The sequence below is a fragment of the Athalia rosae genome, chromosome 1, assembly GCF_917208135.1.
Source record: "Athalia rosae chromosome 1, iyAthRosa1.1, whole genome shotgun sequence".
Classification (NCBI taxonomy): domain Eukaryota; kingdom Metazoa; phylum Arthropoda; class Insecta; order Hymenoptera; family Athaliidae; genus Athalia; species Athalia rosae.
This window is the reverse complement of record NC_064026.1, coordinates 7,116,562-7,140,368: the sequence shown is the minus strand read 5'-3', so window position 1 is coordinate 7,140,368 and position 23,807 is coordinate 7,116,562. Positions and strand designations below refer to the sequence as shown.

Sequence of the window (23,807 nt, the reverse complement as noted above, 5' to 3'; positions counted from 1 at the left end):
CTATGCTACAATCGGTCAGGAAACTCCCACGCGACTTCCGCCTTCCTCGGAATAAACGGGGAAAATGCCGCAGCTTTGATACCCCGTTATACGCTGTATAATTAAATAATTCTTGAAAAAATCAAACTAAAAAAAAAACCGCAGAGGTTCACTCGACGAGTGAAGTTTAGCAGGATAAAATTGCTCGGTCTCAAATTGCAGATGAAGTACATACATATATACACGTGTGCGATGTGTACAAAATCATAAACTCGCGCAACGCCGGACGAACGTAAACTGTTGATTAAACTTCGATAATAGACGACTATAGTAGTAGCCAGGTATGCGCGATATTCGGAAGTCCCTGAAAAACTCCGGTTCGCTACCCTCGGGTACGCGTGCACACTATACCTATAGAACACAGACGTTTCCGGTCTCAATATATCGCGGAGCAGGAAGTTGGAAACATCATCAGAGAAATACGACGCCGCATTCACGACTCTTACATCCGAAGTGGAATCAACCGCTTAGAAATTTTCGAATCGCAATCGGAAGATGAGGGTTAGACGTTCCCCGTTTCCTCCATTTTCTTATTTCACCGTTTATTGAAGAATGCAGCGGTCCGATTTCCGTTTCGATTGCACGGTGCGCGGTTCCGGACTTTGGAAAACTGATTTTCCCCTCGTGCGATTTACTCTCGTTAAAATCTCGAACGCGACCAACTGTTACAATAGAGAATTATAAATTCGCAGGTGTCGGACCGCGGTAGTTGTACGGGTGATTAATGAATTTAAACAATGGGAAGCGGTCTGAAATTAAAAGTAGAAATTGAATGCGGTGTTCGTGACATGCGTTGTAGGTACACCGCGGGATCGGAGGAAGTGGGCGCTGCTTCCGTGTAACCGGTAAACGTGTCGCCGAATCACGCGTTGCGCGTAACGTCGAACATCGTCGTTTATCGGACAACGATAAATCACAAATAGAAAATGAAAAGAAAGATTGAACAAAGCGGAGGAAAAATAGACGAGGGATACAAGAAACGAACAAACACGCGGTCGGTCGGCACGCGTGATTTGACGAACACGTAGTTAAATACAAATTGAAAATCACCGCGAATACATGTGCACGGTAGGGTATTCGTGTACAAATATATATATGTATAACGATACTTCGTAGCCGGTTCGATGTTGGTTTCATCACGTGCGTTCATGCTGCGATGGGATTTTAACGGAAGACTAGACGTGCACCGTGCGTCAGTGCCCGCGGGCACTAAAATCTATGTACGAAAATAGTAGTCACTGAAATTACAAGGCAGGAAACGAGGTCGCGGTTATACGTGTACATGCACTCCATCCCGATCGCAAGCGCGGTACGTTAACCCGAGGAAGAGGAAGACGATGCAAAGACGTACCAAAACATCGAGAACGATGTACCCGTAGTCCGATGCGATTGTCGTGGAGGGATCGATCCGGTTTTCCCTCAGGAAGTATAGCCGGTAGTTTGAGGTTTTCCCGAAAACGGAACCAGCAATGATCGCAGCAGCCTGTTTTCGAATCCCGGCACTTCTACTTCTTCCTCTGGGGGGGTTTTTTTTTTTTTGTTTTTTTTTCTATATCGACAGAATGCAGGTCTTCGATGAAAGGCTTTTCTCAGTGGGTGAAGAATAGAACGGTACAGAATAGACCCATGCCGCTGCATGGAACAAGAAGAACAAAAAGAGCCAACGACGAGAACTTCCCAATAAGATGGCGGCCTTTTTCCACGCGGGTCATCGTATCGTGTAGAGCACCAGCGGCAGCAGCAGCAGCATCAGAAGCAGCAGCAGAGGCGGTAACATCGGGCAATATTGAGTCAGATATCTATACGTCTTCGTTGAACTCAATGGGTCCTGATTTTCTCTCCTCATTCCTCCCACTCGAGTGATTCTCTTCCACGAGTCTCGCGCTGCTCGCTTCGCGAGGTGAATCACTCTCGGTCAGAGATTCTCAGCTGGATGCTGCGGATCTCTAGATGCCGGTGCGTTCGTTACGTCACGTAAAACGAAAAACAAAAGGCCGCACCGACCGCACCGAGGCGTAAACATTCGACATACCGGTTTTGCACCCCGCGTACAAACACACCGGCGACCGCGTGTCCATATAAAATAAATTCTCTGTTTACGGATACGACGCAACGTACCCGGAGCCAAGTTGATCCATCATCCGCCGTTCGTCCCCCTCGTAAACGAGATTATTGAACCAGCGCAGATTCCGAGAGATTTCATCTCCCGCGCTTTGTTGTTCGATGTTCCTTTTGTTTGCACAACAAACACAAACGAAACGGATGGTTCCGCGGTAGCGCAACAAAATCTCCCGTCCAACGACTGAGAACCAGAGTCTATTCGCTCTACCTCGTCGGACAGACGCGAGCGTGGCGTTCGTAATAAATGGATGCACCGCGCGCTCCATACTATGCAGATGCGGGTGTGTTGAACTGCAACTAGAATTGCGCCCTTTCGAACATCACACGCGGAAATACCCCGAGCCCCCGTCAGCGCTGCGAATATTCATTTCTCAGTTCCTGGACATCGGCCGGTCTCTTCCTTGGCCAAACACTGACCAACCTCACGCGATGCATATTATCTATACTTCGCTTCGAGTGTAACGCCGCCGGGACTTTGGGACGTGTAAACATTTCCAACGGGGATACGAGTGACGTCACCCAACCGAGGAACACCGATAACCTGGTCTTTCTCACATGCCTACCTACTCCATATCGAGGACCGGTTTTCCCGCTCACCGAACGTCTTTGACGATGTGTTGGTAAAGGCGACTATATCGCTCAGCTGTGATGCTGCAACTTCAGCGTCGTCACCGTCGACTGCTATACCAGAATATCAGCTGAAGAAATATCCCGCTAGAATAACACGCTCGTATGTGAGACAGTAGTTCGAATCGCCGGACTCTCTGATTTGTTCACGTCGGGGCCGGCGGGTGTGCCGAGCGGAGGAGAAGAAGCTTTTGAACGTACCTACAAGTTTTCCACGGTTGTGTGCGGATCGAATCGATATCGTCCATCGCGTTGTAACATTGTAGTCCGTCTGGCGGGTCGTCGGCGATGGTGCGATTCCAGTAGTTCGCAGGGGATTACGGATGGGATAAACGGGTATTTCGAATGGACGTGAAATGGGTGCGTCGTTTATACGCCGAGTACCGTGATTTAAACGAGGCGTTAAATTTTACACGCTGAAAATCCACGCGAAACCTGTCGACTATTAAGCACTCGACGTCTCTTTATCTGGAGAACTTCGAGGCTCTCCGAAGGAGGCCAAACAGACGTCCGCGCCGCTTTGCCACAACGCTCTGAAAATTTTCCCAACGAACGGTCTCGCTCAAGTGGCTCTGGACGAAAGTGGCCTCGTTGATTTTCTAAACTTTGCCGATGCTCGTGCCGAAAGAAATTCAACAGACCTGCAGGCACGTCGTTTAAAAAAAAAAAAAAAAAGAAGATTAATAATCATTCGCTTTTTGAGTATAAAATTCCGAGAAGATAGAGGAATAGAAAAAGACGAAATGTCTGCGTAGCTGGTGCTTTGCGCTTTTCAAATTTCAGGTGTCGTTTTATCCGAACAAAGCGTCAAAAGTCAATACCCGCGATAAACAGCGAATGAAAGTATACTTTTATTTTGCCATACGGCTCTCAAAAAATTTTGTCCGTTCTTTTGTCGAGGGTGAATCATATCTCCGTGTTTCATAGGACGTATACGTATACCTATACCTATGTTGTAAGCCCCGTACGTACAGACGACGCGACGTATCCAATTCTGCAATTCCCTGCGGTTAGCGCCGACTGACTTTTTAAGGGCTCCGCAAGCGGGGGTGCTAAATTTCAGTCGACTCCCCCTTTGAAGGGAGTTGGAAGTACCGGGGTTCTTTTCCACCCTGGATAAAGGATGTGGCCTCTTTCGTTTTAATGGAACAAATGTCGCAAAATCTACCGACTTTAAACCCTTCGTAGAGATGTTGGAGTGTTAATCGAAAAATGTTATTCCGCGGGACCTCGCCCTCGGAATTGAGTTTTCAAATTCTGACGTTTCAACCGTTGTATACTGTATCTTATTACATCGAAATCCCGACTTTTTTTATTTTTTTTTTCTATCATCGGTCGTCGATCGAACAGATGATATATAAATAGCTTGGACGCATAGTTCGAGTGTACGACGAAAGCGTACATAACATTGATTAGGCTTATCGTCGCCGACTTTATTCGCAGATAACGAAGATCTAACGACTGCAGTTCAGATTAGATTGTTGTTTATTTCATAGTTCACGGGCAAGGAAACCTAGAAATTGATTACGATTGGATACGCTATCACGGATTATAATACGCGATGCGAGGTTGAAGTTTTTTTTTTTAGAATATCAGGAATTAGAATAAAAATAATAGAAGATTGGTTTCGGGGGAGCGAATATTTTTATGCGAACTCTAGATATTAATTATTGGAAGCCGTTACCTTGCTCCGAATAACAACGAGGCTTTATGGTTTTTCGATAAAGACTTTTTTTTCCTCGTGTATTCGATGGATAGATTCGGGAAAAATAATAGCGCGAGCATCGGACGATACCGATGACGGTGTGCCATTTTTTGTATCTCCCCAATATTTCCAGTTGTCGGTCAATTTGTTTTTTTTCACTCTCTTTCCGGGGATCCGTTGAAATTCGAGTTTGTGGATTTTATTCGACGATTTTCGTTCCTCGATTTCAGCCGATTCTCGCATCGTCCGTTACACTCGTACGGCCGCTCCTTTTCCTCGACCAATTCACTCAATTCTTCTAATTTACTCGGTCTTAATTAGTTAATTCTCTCTTGTATCACATCTCGCCGGAAGTCAGCGCGTATAGGGCATTTATGGCGATCCTTTTGCGCCGATTTGACGCTGTCCGCCCACCTATGCAAGTCCCACGCCCAATTTATGACAAGCGCCATTGAAAGGCTCGTTGAGCACGTCAATGACTGAATGAATGGTAAGATGATTTAATTACGTCGAGTCAAGGGTTAATAAGATCTCGGCTCTGCCGTGTCTCCGTGACGGTTCTCATTACGCGGAAAATTAGGAATTTCCATCCTTCGTCCCTCGAATTTCCACCTCCTTCGCGATCCTCCGTTCTGTTTTTACCTCGTTTCGCTTTTGGAATTCGAAAATTATCATTTCAAGTTATTCAGACGCGTACCCACCGATCGTTACTGTACACCGCCTCCGAGTTCCGGTCCACATCGATTATTTTCTCCCGCGATGGTCGCGGCGCGAGCCCGTGTTTCGTGACGGAGCGAGTGTACCGAATCGGTGGAGGCAAAAAGGCCGGGCCAACGGCTAAACGGAAATCGTGTCCGACCGAGGCAAAATACGACTTTAGAGCATTTTCCGTAAGTTGCGCGTGCGTGAAGTTCCAACCGGCTAAGTTGATATCCGGGCAGCTACGGTTATACCGACGAAAGAAATAGCAATTCGAATCGTGCTCCGTATCTCGCCGGAATTTCACGCGGAATGTTTTATTCGAGGATCGTTGTTCTTCTAAATTTATCGCGCCACCTACTTTTCGCCAACTTGAGGAGGAACCGTTTCGTACAATTGATTTTTTTTCATTTTTCGGCACACGGGAAAATATCCGTCGACCGCACAAACAGCGACAGCGTTGCTGATCGCTCGCGTAAACGAAAACTTCCTTGCTCGGTTGATTTCCTCGAAGATTTATGCTCCCCAGAATTCACTCGTTCGGGGGCATTGATCCGATCGCGTACTCGTAAAAGATTCAACGTTGTCGGTCGCTAATTGATCGCTCCAATAAAGGTAAAACTCTACCTCGATTATTCCCCCTATTTCATTGGCTCGGGATTAGGTAAATTATCCCGGTTCGTTACTCGGTTGAGAACCTTCGCATCGTGATCTTTGACCCGGTATACACATGGCCGGAGTTCTTCGCCGCTCGACGAATAATGAGACCAACGCGACTAAAATGAGACAATCCCTTCTTCTCGTACGGTTTATCCACCGTTGTCTTACGGAGTAGAATCCTGGTGCCAACACTTCGTACAACCGTAACGCACCACTCGAAATGTAACGCAACGCAATAACGACGTAGACACGCACGGGACGGGGCACTTGACGATTGGCTCTGAGCGCGCGTTATCTACGGATCTCTTTTATACCGTAGTAGATATATACGTGTACGAGCGGAGCGGTCGTTTTAATTATTTCCACGACTCATATGGTAAAAAATCGACCAAACTCGGAACACGTACGTATACATTATACGTATAATACGCTCGGAAGACACGCGTCGACGCTCGTAACAACGCAGGCCCACATTCGAGCTTTCAGGGGAAACTCGTCTATCTCCTGATCAGTTTTACGCTACTCGGATGACGATACCCTCGCCTGCATACCTGTCCCGTGGCTCGTAACGCGCTACTCGGATGACCGTGCAGGAAATCGCGATGCGATCGGAAGCGATACGCGTTCGGCAACACGATAAACTCGATCGGTGTCGCCGCGTATGAAACACACCGCACGATAAAGCGCTGGTAATACGCCATCGGACGCGATGTACGTGTGTATTCGTGGCACAATTTCATTCCCACGCATCGAAATGTCACGCCGATTCTCGTGCTGAATCGAGTGATGTAAAAAAAAAAAGAAAAAAAAGAAAAAGGAGAGAGAATAAAAAACGGATTCCACATGTTTCTGACATAAATCACCGGTTAACTTGTGAGTTTCGAGTATATGAGAAGCGTACGTAGATCAGTCGTACTTTTTGTAAGGAAACTTTTTCGGTTGTTCGTCGTTTTGGAAGCGTATATACAACAAATCTCCATTATGTTCAGCGATTCGTCTGATATTTGGGTAAAGAGATTGGCCATTCAGAGAAACACCTGCGTGAAATTTTTCCGCTTCAGTCGTCCACTCCGACCCTTTGACGATTCGTTCACGTGATCAAATGAGGAATTGAATATTTAATAACGGGATATGCAGATGATCGGAGAAGCAAACAACTTTCCCATTGTCCCGACGGGACCAGCGACACCACCACCTTTCTCCGCCAGACACTCTGTTTTGGATTCCCTATTCGGATTCCCATAGATCCCCGATCGTCCCTCGCACGTTACAAGTTGAGGATCTTGGTTCCCATGCGCTGCACCGGCCGAGAATAGACACCCTTCGGAAACCGGAGGTTTTTGTCCCACTCCCTAAAGATTTTTTTTTCTTTTTTTCCCTCATATTATTTTCTTCTTTTTTTTTTTTCTCTCTCAATTTTTTTCTCTCCACACACCTTCCTCGACGGAAGTACAACCGTTGCGGGAACGAATCCATACCGGGAGCCGACGCACCCCATCGGGAAGCCGCAAAAAAATCTTTGCACGATATCCGGATTCGGGTTCCGGTGCGGTACGTGCGTGCCGCCGTAGGAAACACTACCATTAAGAAATTAAGGCCGCTCGAATTCCCTCGGTAGTCAATAATACCTGAAACTCGTCTTACCTACGCGAAATTGTGTAATGATTAATTATCCAACGCCTCTTCCAAGGGTAGGGTTACTAACGAGCTTCGCTACGCGGCTCGGCGTAAGCAATAAAGTTGATATCAGCGGCGAGCTTCTTCCAAAAGTCTGTCTCCGCGTGATCGATGTTCTCCTCCGCCTTTCTGTACAACGGGGTTCGTTCGTACGGCAGGAAAATCCGACGTAACGTTCCGCGTTGGAAATCGAGTAGTATAGAGCAATCTTGTTTGCGAGTTGCATTATCAGCGTATCGTTGCCACATGGAATATCAAAGCCTAGGTGTTTGGTGACGAGCCAGGGCCAATCGATACGGGTTCGTGTTGCGCTCTACGTGAGTCGAGAGCCGACACAAAATCCTCGCGGTGTTTCGGTGTATCGAATATTTCGAAGCCACCGTTGTACTCCGCATCCCGTGTCCTACCCTCCTAAATACCTACGTACAGTGGTAGATTGATGTACGCGCCGACGCTGCGTGTTTCGCGCGTGTGTTGGATTCAACGCACCGCAGGAACGCGACGTTGCGCGCCATCGCCGCCCCATGCACCATGTGTATTTTCGCACGAGGGTTCGCTTTTGCGACCCCTTTGCCATTTTTCTACCCGTCTGAAAAATATGCTAGAATTTTCCGATAAAACGAATGGGACTCGGGCGTTAACACTCCGTAAAAATTAGGTCGTTACAACACCGTGGGGGTACGATAGATCGGCTGAATTTGGTGAATACGTAATTTATTATGAATATATCTAAATCGGAAATGGAGCTTCGCTTTTTTTTGGAGAACGGGGGACGAGGACAATGAACTTTCCATACGGAATAATTCGCCTCGATCCATAAACGGGGAAAAAGGCTCGCTAGGCCGATGTATTATAGTTCGCGCAATCGTCTCCGGCGATCGATCAGGCCCGCTGGCGTTTGGATTGTTATAAATTCGTTACCCGTAAAATTTTCGGGTGGATTGTCTTGAAGAAAAAGATGAATCGGAATACACGACGCAATTACGATTCTCCTCGTAAATCTGTTTTGCCAATTCTATCAGCGGACGTACGTAGATTCGGGTGAGGAGGAACGTGTCGCGCTAACTTGTACGGCTATATAACCGAGGTTGTTAACTCAAAGAAGTCTGCATGCGCGCACCGAGTTTCGTGGCTCGAGTACAAGCAGATGTCTCGTTATAGTTACCAGAATAAACCATTGGCGCGGGTGTTCAGACTTCGCTTCGTATACCTACTGTACGGCGTTGTAAAGTTTAACAACCCGAATGTGAGTTTCGCCAGGGGTTACCGACTCCCCTAAAATACGCCGTGTACGTACGACGCTCTCTGTATCCGATTCGGCATAATTTATCGACCCGGAAGCCACGTAGAATGACATGGGATCCGCGTAGGTAGGCGGTATACCTGCTTATAAAATCGTCCCCGAATTTCTCTACGCGCCGAAATCGATTTCCAGCTCTCTCGTAGCCGCAGCATCTAAAAATACTGCCTAGCGCAAAGGTACGCGACGTCCCTGAATCTTCTTTGTCAGTTTCGGAGATCCTTCCACTGCTTTTTATTACGGCATCGGCGCCGCTGACGCTCGGGAAAAAGGGAGATAGGGGCGGTGGGGGGCCCGGTGCGAGCTTCTGGGCCAGGTGGCTCGCGACCGTTGCGCTATGCCGCATCCCTCTTACTCGCTTCGCAGGCGCGTGGCAGCTGCCCGTGACCGTACCAGCAAAAGCTCTACTACTTAGGGGCCTGACTGTACTATTCTCCCTGCGCGGGTTCCGCGTGGGACCCGGAATAAAACGGGCTCAAGTCCCCGACTTCTTTCCCCTAGATTGGGAGATTTTTTTTTTTTTTTTTATTGTTCTTGATCTCCTTCTTTTCCGCCCCTCATTTCGTTCTCCTTCGGAGATCTCGTTCCGTGTGGATTTTTACCTGGGGGGAGGATAAAAGAAAGTAGGAATCGAAGGGGCGGGGAAATTATCGAGCACCTGTGACGTTGGGAAAAATTTTCGCGAGTAGAGTCATCGAGGTCATTCGCCGATATCTTTTAGATAGCTGACATCGGTGGATAAGACGGTGCAGGATAAGATTGCGGTTACGGGCTCGAAATTGTAACGGAAGGACGTTAGATAAGGGAGAGTCGATGCTCGCGTTCATTGGTAGAGGGAGTTGGGCCATTCTGATACTGGTGAATACGTGAATCACACGAACGGCACACCGCACACGACGAACAACGCCAAGGCCCAGCAGCAGCAGCAGCAGCAGCAGCACCGGCAACAGCAGCTGGGACCGCCCTGCATAACGCCCTGGTTGCTCTGCGTCAGTCTACGAAGCAGCGTTCCCCACGCCGCCCGTGTTCGTTGCCGCGTTATGTCCGCGCAAAAGTGCGAAATACGTCGCGTTCATTTTCTAAATAAACAATAACCAGCTCACGGCGATACTGCGACGATGTCGGTATTTTCGAATGACTCATGAACCTCGGCTATTCTCACTTCATTGCTAGGGTCTCTTTTAGGGGTCGCGGGTAAGAAAACACCCCGCTTCTACGGTAGCGTCGTCTTTGTTCCGATAAAAGTATAAGCTTACAAATTTATTTAACCCGCGCGAGAGACGTTCCTTTTATTCGTCGTCGAATTATTATTCCAACATTCGGATTTCATAACGTCGGAAAAACCATGTCGTTGTCTTACCATCGACCCCGAAGACCCATGACAGTTAGCAGGGCTACGAGGGTTGCTCGCCTCAGACTTTCTACCAATGGTCAATGTGAGTATACATACGACTCCCTTTCCGCCCTTCTCTCTCTCTCTCTCTCTTTCTCTCTTATACTCGTCTTTGCTTCTCGTACCTCACTCTCTTTGTTTGTATACCGTTTGGTAAATCCACTCCAAGGCGGAGAAGCGGGGGGAAAAAGAAAGTGCGGATGTAGGAATACGATCAAACGGCGATCGCCGTTACTCGTATGCTGATACATACCCATACATAGGCTTATCGCGAACGGTGCGTTTATCAATGACTCTCGAGCCCTGCGAACCCTTCAAGGACGCTCCGTACACGTATACGTAAAATATAGTTTAGTATAGAGAAAGTATATTACAGTGTTTGTATACGCCTGCATAGAAGTACACGTCGTACGCACGGGGGTAGCGTACACCCACCCTATCAATGACTCGGTCGTTGGCGAACGATCCCCCTCTCGCGCGCTGCGATCATCGCGTTCGTTTACCCTACAAAAGAGTACGGAGAGGAGCTACGTAAGCCTTGCCTTGATCGCGGTCACCCTCGATCGAAACGCTAAAGACACCCTAAGTAACGTCCTTCCCCGCTCCAATGTTTCAACTATTATCGCGAACCTGCCCCCATTATTTTTGTTGCCCCGTGCCGTTCGAACGCCCGCCCCCCCGCAAACCACGACGCGGACGTACGTACCTCGATTCTACCCTGCGAAGCGACAGATGCGTTTTCCGCGGAGACGTCGAATCGACCCCCACCCACCCCTCGCATCGCCTCGCCTCGCCTCGCCTCGCCTCTCCGTCCGAACGAAGTCCCCGACTCCTCGCCGGACGAGGATCGCCTTCGAGGGTGTTTTCATCCGTGATGTATACGGTAGCCACCCAAACCCACCCCCGACTCTTCGTTAATCCAATTGTTCGACGCGAGCTTTGTGAGGTCCGCTCATAAATAGAGCGATCGAAGTAGCGCACTGGGAATATACACTTGTCGTTGCGGGACGTTGCGACCCCCCGCATATGCGGTTGTTGCGGACGTTTCGTATTTTTGCTACTCGGTGCGGTGGAAGGAACAAGAAAAAAAAAAAAAAAAAAAAGAAAATGGATGAGAAATTTGCGGGGGAGTCGGATATTAGGGTTCGCAAATAAAAGGCTGAACGCGGTTATATCGCTTAATTGCGAAAACGTGAACTTCCTTCCAGCGATGTAATTTTTTAATAGATTCTCGAAAACAAGAAAGTTCAACGTCATAATTTCCGTCTCGCTGTTACGAACGGACGGATGTCGATCGATAAAAACTAGCCTTTCGCGTAAACAACTATATCTACCGTTTTTTACAGGTTGGTAAATAATTCGAAAAAGTAGGTAAGAAGAAAATTACACGCGAGCGATCTTTGTACAAACTTCAAGTGCACGAGAGGGGTACCTCGGTCAGGTAAACGAACGGTCTCGTACGTATTCTCACGCGTACTTTTTCACGGTGCAAAACCGAATGCCGAGCGAATCGGTTTTACAACGTTCCAAAAATTAATGCGATATACATTATCGCGTCAATAATACCGTGTAAAAATCGTCAAGACGAGTGAAAGTCGCTATATGGTATTCTACCCGCTAACCGCCTGCGGGCACACGTGCTCCTCGAGAGATGAAACAGAAATAGGACTCGCAAGTTCCTCGAGTTGGTCCGAGAAAGAAGCTGAGCGGCTGTAACGCCTCCCATAGAACCGACTCAGCGGTAGTCCGAGGGCTATATAGTAGGACTAGTATTTCTTTGTCTACTTCTGGAGATGGAGGTTGGATAATTTGAGTGCACTGGAGCAAGAGCTGTACGAGACGTGCGTCTAACTGGTTTCGATCGACCCGGCCACCGATCGGAGAGTCCGTTCTGTCGGAAGATAATTTCGATTAATTTTTATCGGCGTTACACGCGAACGCACTTCTCTCGGCGGTTTGGATCGATCGATCGATGCGTGGCAAATAAGAGTAACAAGCCTCCGCGGAAATTGCGGGACGATCGAAACGGTTCGAAAAGTTTCGTTAGCGGATCGCACGAGGCCATCGCTCGTCGCAGGAAGTAGACTCAATCGACAAGTGTGGCACGTGCTCGATTTCCGGAGCGCCGTCACCTCGTGACGTATCACCTACGCTTTTTAATCGTCAGGGTGCGGCAACGCGACACCTCCAACGGTTAATCCTCTTCATTCGTTTTTACGGAGCCGAATAATCTTATCTGAAGAACTTTGTGCGCAGCAAGATTTGTACCGCGCGTTCATCGCGAAACTAAAAATGTCGAGATCACGGAGATCGAATCACGCGAGCTGCACCCACGACGACGACGAAGACGACGACGACAATGACGATGATCGCTGAATAATTTGCCGTTGTAGATGTTCATGAATAGAGCGAATAGCAGATGCTAGGCACAGTTAGATTCTTACGGAAATAGAGTAATTTTAAACGACGCCGTGTACACGTCGACTTCCTAGGAGGGGCCCCCTGTTCCCACGCCCGGCACCGTGATCTTTCCTAGTCAACCCGCAGCAAGTTTGCAGGGGCCGGACGAGTACGGGGACGAGAAGAAGTCGCCTCTCTCCTATGCCTTTACCTCCACTCTCGTACCTTCTGTATCCGAGCCTCTGCCGGTGCCTCACCCGTGTATATACCTTCGAACAGGTAACAACGCCTGGTTATGCAATACCCGACGGCTTTTGCCAGGCGCCGAAGAACTTGAGCTGCCGTTGAATTGCGAGGGACGAGTGCGCAAAATAACAACCGTAAGCCGCTAATTGCACCTTTCAATAATTTAAAATCGAGCCTTGCTCGGAATTATTATCACCGATCGACGCGCTAGTTACTCGCGTAGACTTTCCCACGATGCTGTTAAACTGCTACCCGATGCAGCCGATCTATTTTCTTCTCTTATTTTTCCGATCCACGAAGATCGATCGACCGATCGATCGATCGCCGACAATTTTCACCGCGCCACCTAATAGCCACCGAAGACCCGGTAATACCGACTTGTCGAATACCTTCTCGCATGCAAACTAGAAAAATGCCATTATACTCGCACACACCGGGTTCGACGCCGGATAGCGGAACAAATGTGATTCGACAGATTTCTCGGCACTTGATGCGATTCCTCGGTGTTATTTGAACCCGAATCGTTGATATTGCGGCTTAGAAAGCGCACACCGTAATCCATGGGCTTGAATATCGCGCCTGGTTTCAGCGGGGCACGTTTAAAGGGCCACTGAGCACGCGTTCAGTTTCCTTGTACGCGGTATACTCGACGCTTTTTCTTTTTTTCTTTTTTTTTGCTTTTACGTGACTCGAAAGTTCATCATCGCAAAGGGTCTCTCCGCGTCATTCGTCGTTCGCAAACCCCGCCAATACAAAGGACACGAGGAAAATTATTCGATAATCGCTGCAAACTGTAATTGGGACAATCTATCAACGCGAAAAAAATCTTCCTCGTATGTAAATGCATACGGCGATGACGTAATTTCGCTCGAAGCGAAATGAGGATAATTTTAATCTATTCGCCGAACTTACGCATTCGGTCAACATCCGCCGTACATACCGGTGCGGCGTAGATCTCGATAACCGATCCTTTGAGAATACATTGACGAAAAAAAAAAATGAAAAAGCAGTCCCGTCATCGGACATTTGGGTTCGCTGAATTCATTAGAACACCCGTGTATATGGAAGGCGAGTTTCGAAGGATCTGTTGCGGTCGCTGGAATTTTCTAATATTCCCGACTCGAAGCAACGTAAAATCTTACCTGTGCCGCATCCACCGCTACGATTAAGTTCGAGGAGGGTTACACTACAATCATTTCTATAATAACGGAAAACTATCGACAAACATGCCGCTTACGAACGTCGGGAGAGGTGCGGTCATTTGCTGACAAAATTTCATCGGCGCCGCAATGACCCCTGAGCGGAACAAGTGTTGTCTACCTTCGACTAATAGACGTTGCTTCTACCGAGGGCAATAACTTCGATGTTTTGATCTACCTCTCCGACCAACTCCGCGTTTTACACCAGAATCTTGGAAAATCGTCACGCAGCCACCGCGGGTTTATAACTCGGAGCGCAAAAAAAAAAACACGCTCATCTTTTCCTAACGAACCTTTCGTACTCTCCGAATGAACGTCGAGAACAACGGAGAGGCATTTTTTTGCGGCCCAACGCGGTGGCTGTAGAAAATTTATTTTCGTCTCTCGAGGCGGTTGCCGGAGTTCAATCGATTCGACAGCCACCATTAACAGGTTCTATCATCCGAGGACGCTGCTTTTCGAGAGCGTGTAAAATTGCGCGACAATTTCCTTCGGACGGGAAGTGCAGAAATATGATATAGCCGGGGCGGTGATGTTGGTCGCGGTTTGTTAACTTGAAATTACTCAGTCCATACGGTACACAACGGTAAAGTCTAGCTTCCCACGGTAGCTTCTTGCGTTCCTCGCAACTTGTGTATACCTACGTCTGAAACTTACCTACTTCCACGTCTGTCCCGATCGCGGGTATACTGGCGAAGGAACCCCCCCACGAAGAATTACGAGGTCGCAACGCGCGTGTGTATCAGCGGTAGTCCTTGCGTATGAGCTGCTTACAGCCGCATCTCATAACTCAAGGGTGACGCTCGGCAGCATCTGCTTCAATTAAACATCCAGACTTTCTGACCATCTCTCTGCGCTCCGCGGCTCAAGAGTTGTCGCCATCTCGTTATCGAGGGAATTAGTGTTCGCGTCGCGAATTGCGTACATTAGTCATCGTAGGTACGTATGGATACGCGATGTGTACGGTTATCCGGTGAACAAATGTTCATTTTGGCGTTTTTTTTAAACCTGATTCCCACTTTATTTAATTTTTTTTTTTTCACTCGTTTCAAATCGCATTAAAAGCCGCCGGGCAGAATATATCGTGCGATTTCACACTGTGGGTTGACGCTGATGAAAAAAATGTATATCGCAACGCGTGCAGCAGGAAAATCGCGTTTCTAAAACCATCGGTGACTGGTTGTTTATACCTGCGCCTTACCTGGACCGTGAGAATGAACGCGAGATCAAGGATATTTAATAGTTGCTGTTCGATACCCGAGGAAAGCCGATTCGCTTGATGATGTTGCCCCGCGCGCGTCACCGTTCACCCACCGTATCACCTGAATAATAATACACGTCGTCTCGAAGGCTCCTCGAAACTTTCTCGTCAATCGGAAGGAGGCTACCTGCAATTAGGGGTGGTGCACCGGGTGTTTCGAGGTCTAGGTGAACAACAGGACTACATCCGTGAAAAACAAAGCCCTATCGCCCGGGGCATTCCTTGTATATGGAGCGACGCCCCGTTCGTTACATCCGGTCAGGAACGTGTGGTTTCCTGTCTGGATGTAGGTACGGTTTCGTCTGTTGCCTGCCAGGAAGGCACTTGACCACCGAGATCCAACCGTAGTCTTATGATCGGCTTCAGTAGACACACGGCGGTCGGAGAAGCGACAACACCCTTTCACTTTCCTCCGTGCTGAACACGGCGGGCCAACGCGAACGGTGTATATTTATTCCGTTGATCCTCCGGGTGCTGTCAGTGCGCGATTCATAGATGATAATTATTTTGTCTCGTGCGGCCGATATTGGAATTGAATGTATCGCGTAACCACCTCGTGCACATCCCCGAGTGAATGAAGAGCGAAAACCTGTCGGCCTAACGTCGATACGAAACGTAGTCATGAAATACAGGAGAGCTGGAAACGTCAGACGATCCTCCAGAGGTGTAAATGAATTGATTTTTTCATTGATCGAGGAGTGTCGAATGTCCTCCGTGGGCCAATATGTTTGGGATATGAATAATATTGGTAGTAGCGCATTTTCCGCGTCTCAATTAAGGTCTACGGCACATGCCGCACCTTCCAATGTTTCCGTTGTCTTCGGCGATACCTGACCTCTGGTTTTGACGATTTTTATCTTTTCTACTTGCAGCTCCCAGGTCGTCCAGTGGTGGAACCAATAATCTTCCACCGTTGACCTTTCACCGGGTTCACGGGGACAATATCAGACTCTGTAACGGGGGGACGATCGCGAGGAGACACGAAAGCTTTTGCAAGGGTGTCACTTTCAGCGCCAGACCCGTACGAATCGGGGAAAAGGTAAGAATCAACGACGATTCACTAACATTACTTAATCTTGTAAATCCGTCATTGGCGATAACGTTTTTGTTTGTACGAATATCCTTATCGTATAATGACGCCACGGACTAAATTAGCGCGACCACATCCCGCCAATTTTTTTTTGATTGATCCGTTATCAGATAACATCAAGGTTGCACATTAATTATAGAACTGCGTTCGAAGTAGTACATTGCGTGCATTCCGGACCTTTGAATTGTTGTTGCCGGTGCGATACGAGTATTGCTGTATTTCTACGTTCCAAAGACCCACGCGCGATACTCGTATGGGTTAATAATACGCTTTGGTAAAGGCCGGTTCTCGATTGCTCTAGGCCGTAAGGACCAAGTCTCAAACCCACGCGATGAATGTGCGTGGGTCTTGTATCCATTTTACGGAGATAAAAGTGTTGGCGGTTTTTAAAACCGTTTGACGACGCACGAGGACGAGTGGGTAAATTCGAATGAATCGTTGCTATTTGCCGTCGACAACGGTGTAATTGAATACGTGGCAAAATTGTCGAAAGTTTGAGGAAAAAAACAGAAAAATCCGAAGGCATAGTTAGCGTAGTTATCGGCTGTTATCGCCTAACTTAAGAAGATAAAAATAACACTCGCCGTTGTCCGTACGTTACAAACGCAAATCAACTTTGTTATCACTTTTACAACGAAATACGTCGGACAATGAGCGCGTTAACGCCAATAGTCTGTAAACAGTTCCATGAAAAGAAATCTTTCGACATCTCTTATCGCCCGTGCAACAGAATTCCATCGCGAGGCTTGCCGGCCTTGATCAATGACGACGATTAACGAGAATCGATGACTCGTCCGTTTCGATCAAAAGTCCTAATTTTTCCTCCTTTCTGTTTCTTCAAGGTGTGCGTGAAGTTTCTCGAGATATCCGACAACTGGAGCGGCGTTATTCGATTCGGATTCACCGCCAATGACCCGATCAACCTTCGCAGCGGTCTTCCGAAATATGCCTGTCCGGATCTCACGAATAAACCCGGCTACTGGGCTAAGGCTCTCGCCGAACGTTTCGCTGAAAGAGACACGGTGCTATTTTACTACGTCACGTCGGCCGGCGATGTGCACTTCGGCGTTAACGGAGAGGAAAAAGGCGTGTTCTTCAGCAGCGTTGAGACCCGGGGTCCCCTATGGGCGATAATAGATGTCTACGGAAATAGTACAGCGATAGAATTCGTAGACCCGAATAGACAACATTTCAACAATGTCAAACGTGGCGCGGATCACAGCAACGAGGATAACGCCCAACATTCGAGACACTCGGCGATGGATGACGCGAGTAACGCGGGTCGGGATGTCGAGAGAATTATCGTTCCTACAATGCAGAGTATGTCCATCCATCATGAACCGGACGTCGATCTACCGGGACTGAGGTTTCAACCTTCCGGTGTCGTCTTCAAGTCGCTACCTTTTCACTCGTGAGTTCAATTTTATTACACTTACGGTACACGTTCGTCCAACCCACTGCAAAAGATCTGCGAGATTCCGATGCACTGACTTTCTAAAATCGCTGGAAACTCTTTTCCATTTGAGGTGCAGCACGTGTGCCGGTATTACGGTGTTACGTGTTGCCCTATCAAAACACCAGAGTCCCCAAGGTGACTAAATAAGTAAAGTGATCGGAATCTGCTCGAGGCGTACCGGTTGAATGGTAATCGCTGTAATACGGGTTTGTGTCCGATGCTAATTCGTGGCATCGTCAATCGTCGACGGTATACAAGTCCAGGAACCTTCTGGTCGGGGGGTTACTTAATATACGGTATAGGACGGTGACTGAGTCTAGTTTTGAACTTTGATCCCTCGTGGGACGCGCCTGTTTGTCGCCAGGCCTCTTCAAACGCTCGGATCTTAGCGGCACGATTTCTTCCGTTTGGATAAACTTTTAAGGAGAGAAACCAGAGCCTCGCAAACTCTCGGTTTCACGCCCCCGCAAATATCGGCTATAAAATTGTAATACGAATAAATTAACGATCTATGTTTTTTTTTTTTTTTTTCTGCTTACAGAACTCGCGGGCGTAACATATGCTTCAGTAATCAACAGTGCGTCGCCACTCGCAGCGACACGGAGTTCTGTCACGGATACGCCTTCACCGGACGACCCCTTCTCCTGGGAGAAAGATTGGTCGTTCAGATCCTCGCGACTGAACCGATGTACGTCGGTGCCCTTGCCCTAGGTTTGACCTCCTGCGACCCGGCGAAACTCACCGCCGAAGATCTCCCGGACGACAGTGATCTTTTGCTCGACAGACCCGAGTACTGGGTGGTATCGAAAGACGTAGCATCCAGCCCGCAGCCTGGCGACGAAATCGCGTTTACCGTCACCCATTACGGCGAGGTGCAAATGAGCAAAAACGGAGGTACACCAAGCGTCGTGATGCACGTAGATCAGACTCTTCAGCTGTGGGCGTTCGTTGACGTTTACGGATCAACCCAAAGAGTGAGAATGCTCGCCAGCAGACCCACCTCTCCACCGAGGCAGCGGCAGGGTCCGGCACCGAGTCAGCACTCCAATCACAGCAACGCGGCAACGGAGTTATCGAGATTTTCCGAAATGGTTCAGTTCAAACCAGCCGTTGGCGGTGGCACGGTTCTCGTCGTGAATCTACCCCCTCAGGGCGGATATCCTGCACCTCCGCCGTCGACACCGCAACCAGTTTACGCCGCCACGTCGTCTTCGGCATCTTCGTCATCTCACAGAAATCCACCACCGGTTCATCATCCACCGCCTCCTCCGCCGCCGACGGTAACCGTCCCCCATCCCGGATCTTCGCGACAATCTCCACCGCTTACCGGGACCATGATAAGCACGGGATCATCGACGTACGTTGACCCCGTTTCGTATCAGACATTGGACGGAACCCTGACGTCGCAAGCTTCTTCGCACCTGCAACAGTGGAGCGAGGGACTCCAACCAACGCCAGGACAACCAAGCGAGTGCTCGATATGCTACGAGCGTAATATAGACAGTGTTCTTTACATATGCGGTCATATGTGCATGTGCTACCCCTGCGCGATTCAGCAATGGCGGGGCAAGGGAGGCGGACATTGTCCGCTATGCAGAGCCCTGATCAGAGACGTTATTCGCATATATAGATCCTGAACTGACTATAATTCTGATTCTGATTATGATTATGATTATGATTATTATTCGAATTCTAATTGTAATCGTTACTCTTGCTACAATAGAACTCGAGGATTTAACAATTAAGGACTCGTTGACGCTCGTGAATCTAGTTAGTTTTCAGTTCTTATTTTCTCCATTTTTTTTTTTCTCTTTATATCAACGAGTTCGAGGTGCTCCGAGGTCAACGCCACGTTTCGGTTGAATTTCTCAACATTTATAACCTGCCAAAATACTAGAGAGTTATATTGTATAACATAGTTTACTGCTGACGTTTAGCGAGCTTTTTACGAAATATCAACCTTCATCCCCGCCATTTGCACCATAGAGAGATACATGAACGAATGAAGAAGTAAATAGATAAATGTACATGATATTCTCTTTATCTTTCGATGGTGTCAAGAGAAGGGATTTTGCAAATGTTGATGATTGACTCTAGAGAAATTATGGCACCTCCGAGATTATTGATAACACATACGTGTAGTATATGGTATTATACAATATGATATACGATGATATGTACACTCTCCCGATATTACATGAGTATAAATACGGAGGTTTTGATTAATTCGTGTTTCTATTTCCGGTTCGAATCTCGTGATCGTCGTTTAGTCGTTTGATTCATCATATTTACAGGAGTGTCGGAAACTCTGTCAATTAGACCGTCAATAGAAGGAATAAATGAGAGATATCTTAAATTAACGGAGAAGAATAATATAAAATAACAAGTGGTGGCGTGAGAATAAGTGCGAGTACTCTCATTAATCAACACTGCCATCGTGTGATCGTAAAGAATATAGGGAGACACAAAATTACAATATACTCAAAATGACGAATTGCCAATCGCGCTTCTCCCGTCGCCGTTTCACTCGGTAAAATGATTCGACAATGATCCCGTATTCATTTGCCCGTCGCGTTCTCTTTGCATGAACGAGCTTAAGTGATTGTCTGTCTGTTTGCCTGTCTTTCTCGTATTTGATTGGATGATGAATGGATTGGGATAGGTTGACTCTAGTTTTACGAATTGTGTTTTATACGAGGTAGTGTATCGTTATCATGCTAATTAGTAATCATTATTATTATCACCACCATCATCGTTGATGTCACTATTACGACTATTGGTATGCTATTATAATTATCATCATCATCATCATCATCATCATCATCATCATCATCATCATTATTATCATTATTATTATTATTATTATCGTCATCATCATTACAATCGTTGAAATCGTCATGACTACTATTTAATGTAACGTACGTGTAATTATCAATCATCGCGGGTTTATAAGAGTTAGGGCATTTAGGTAGACTAGATCTTCTCTTTCTGTTTTTTTGTTCATAAATTGTTTCTACGGGTTTTTTCTCTTCTTGTTTGTATTTCTTTTCGATTTTGGGTGTATAAATAATTAGTCATGAACAGAGAGAGGGAGAGAGAGAAAGGGAGAACGAGAGATTTTTTTTTGGTTTTTTTTTTTTGAGAAGACGAAGATAAACTATTATTAAATAACTGTACTTCTGATAGATAATAACAGTTGATCAGATGGAATACTTTCGCAGCTCTCAAATTCACATTGCCAAAGAGATCCGCATGATGTTCGAGCCTTTTATCGAAATTGGCTTTTTTCTTTGTTGGATTAAATTGAATCAAGACAGAGAAAAATGTTCGTTTTATCAATTCGAAAGATGGATAAATGTGGAAATCAAATTTAAAAAAAAAAAAAAAAAAAAAAAATTAACAAAGAACGTGCCAAATGCAGAAACACGCACCCTTCTACACGTATGACTTTGGACTTCTTAAACACAGATAATATGAATAAAATTAAAACAAACAGCGCATGAGTATTTGAAACTGAGAAATTTGCTAAACATACATAAGCCAATCCACTTTACGATAGTATAATAAATCTTACGATGATTTTGTTGACGTATTGAATGAAAATACAACCTATAGATTTGTTACAATATAATTTTGAGCTCTATAATTTGTGACATGGTATACGACCGAAATTTGCAAGACTGTTGAGAAAAAGGAAAATCATTCTTTCAAATCACGGCCGTCACAATAACATTTTTTACAAAGCTATCTTATTTTCATACGCTACAATGAAACAAATAGAAAAAAAATGTAAAGAGATACAAAAAAAAAAGATAAAAAAAAGATAAAACCTAAAGGATACCAAAAAAATTAATAGAGATAATAATAATAGATACAGGTCGTGCCTTATGCTCGAATCGCATTTGTCTCGTTGATTTTATGGTTCGACTGGACTTGAGGAACTCGACTTAACTCCACTCCTATATTGTAGGCACACATATCTTCTCAGATTTCTCGTTCTGAATATGATATTTGTTGGTTGTGAAAAAAGAAAAAAGGAAAAAAAACCGTTTCAAATGTAAAATATTTGCGTGACTAATGTCTATGAAAATGTATAGACGCACGTCAAATTTTAAATTCTACTTTTACTAAAATCAATATTAAAGCTTGAACATAGGTGCGATTATGATCGAAAGTTCGCGTGTGTGGGTGTCGAGGAGTACGATTTAATTAATGGTCGTAATTGATTCGAAAAATTCTTTCGGTTCAATTTGCATATTTCGAAAGTCGCGTGGATATTCATCTATCCGAAGATCGATTACGACGATTTAGAAAATTCGCAAGTTTTTTTTTTTCCTTTCGACTATTATTACGATTATTTTCTTCTCTCATATAAAAAAAATGAAAACGAGTAATTAGTCAACACAATTGGGTGAAAAGTTAGACTCGCGCCCTTAATTGAATATCAATATTATTATTATATTTTTTTTACTTTTGTTCTTGTTCTATATCCAGAAATGATCACACACGCAAAGCAGTAGTGAAATCTCTAGTCCTGCGAGCGGCAGCTCATTCTTGGATCTGCCAATCCAAAAAAAGAAAGAAATATTAGATTAAAAAAAAATTAAAAAAACTAAAAATACAAATACAAACAAATGAATGAACAAAAAAAAAATGTTAAGTAAACGAAAAATTTATAAATAAAATAATAAATACGAAAATATTAAATTATCGTGTATCATGAATATGCGCAAGCCACAGATCTATTAGGAAATATAATTAATTATTCTATAAATTTAATTTTTAACAATAACTACAACCTTCTATGTTATATATTACATATAATAGGGTATGTCAGGAAGAACCGTTCCCAAAAATTCGCTGATAATGAAAGAGATAAAAGTAAAAGTAAAATAACAGTATATGATATGGTCATCGCGTAAAATATTATTGACGTAGGTGATATATTATTAATATTATCATCATCATTATTATTGTCATTGTTTTATTATTGCACTGCTTCATCATATTTGATTTAACAATTTGATCATCGACTATTTTCATCATCATGACTATTATCATCATTATTTAATCCAATAACAATATCAGTTCGATATTATCAAACAATAATTATTCACTAATTTAAATGTGCTGGTATTATAACAATTATTCAAGGGATTTTAGGTTTATTTTTTTTATTTGCTATGTAATTGACGATGCTTGTGGATAACCGTTTTATTCTAATATATCATTTTGATATCTAGCACTGTTTGGACTATAATATGGTTCTGACGTTATCTCATATCTTTCATTATAATAGTGCAACTGAATATTCTTTTTTCATGAATTATCATCACCATGAACGTATCGCATGCCAGTTATATATTATTATTATTGTCATTATTATCATTATTATTATTACGTGTACGTGAAATTACCTTTACGCGTTATGTGATGTCTTATACACCCTCATTATGCTATTCATTATTATTACATTACATTATTATATCATTATAAATATTATATACCTACCTAATAAGCTACGCCCGAATTTTTTTTCGGACAATGTAAAGATGGCGATGATGTTTATACATATGTAATATAATTCACGCAGCTAAACGCTGTAATACAATAAATCCTTAAATATCTCTAATTGAATCGCTATCATTTTGCGAACCTATAAAAGAAATGTTTTTTTTCCTATAGTGTACGTTTCAGTATCACGAATTCGACGCAATACGCGCGAGCCGCAACCGGCTTGGTTCCGTCCGAAACTCCCAAATTTTCGAATCGCGATATCACAGCAATTAAGGCCCATTGGGGACAAAATCAAAAACGGCGTTGATTCGGAGGTCATCGACTTTCACCACGCGGAAGGAGAACCCGATTCGCCAAATCTAAGCTCTGCCTCCTCCTTGTCCGTATGGAAGTCAAATTTAACTGATATAATGACAC

General features: G+C 45.4%; 1 protein-coding gene across 5 annotated transcripts in view; it reads left to right on the top strand.

Annotated features, from left to right (window-relative positions):
* The window catches only part of LOC105686090 (protein neuralized), a 69,532-nt gene extending 46,027 nt beyond the window's left edge, over positions 1–23,505 (top strand). For 2 of the 5 annotated variants that reach the window (XM_012400696.3, XM_012400694.3), the window contains exons 2-4: positions 16,200–16,366; positions 17,260–17,828; positions 18,415–23,505. In XM_012400696.3, the coding sequence (XP_012256119.1) occupies positions 16,200–16,366; positions 17,260–17,828; positions 18,415–19,510 (1,832 nt within the window). In that variant the 3' untranslated portion in view covers positions 19,511–23,505. Of the gene's footprint in view, positions 1–9,765; positions 10,265–15,688; positions 16,076–16,199; positions 16,367–17,259; positions 17,829–18,414 lie in introns of those variants that run through there. The other 3 variants (XM_012400695.3, XM_048653439.1, XM_048653448.1) reach the window with 3 other exon arrangements.
* Positions 23,506–23,807: the final 302 nt, after the last annotated feature.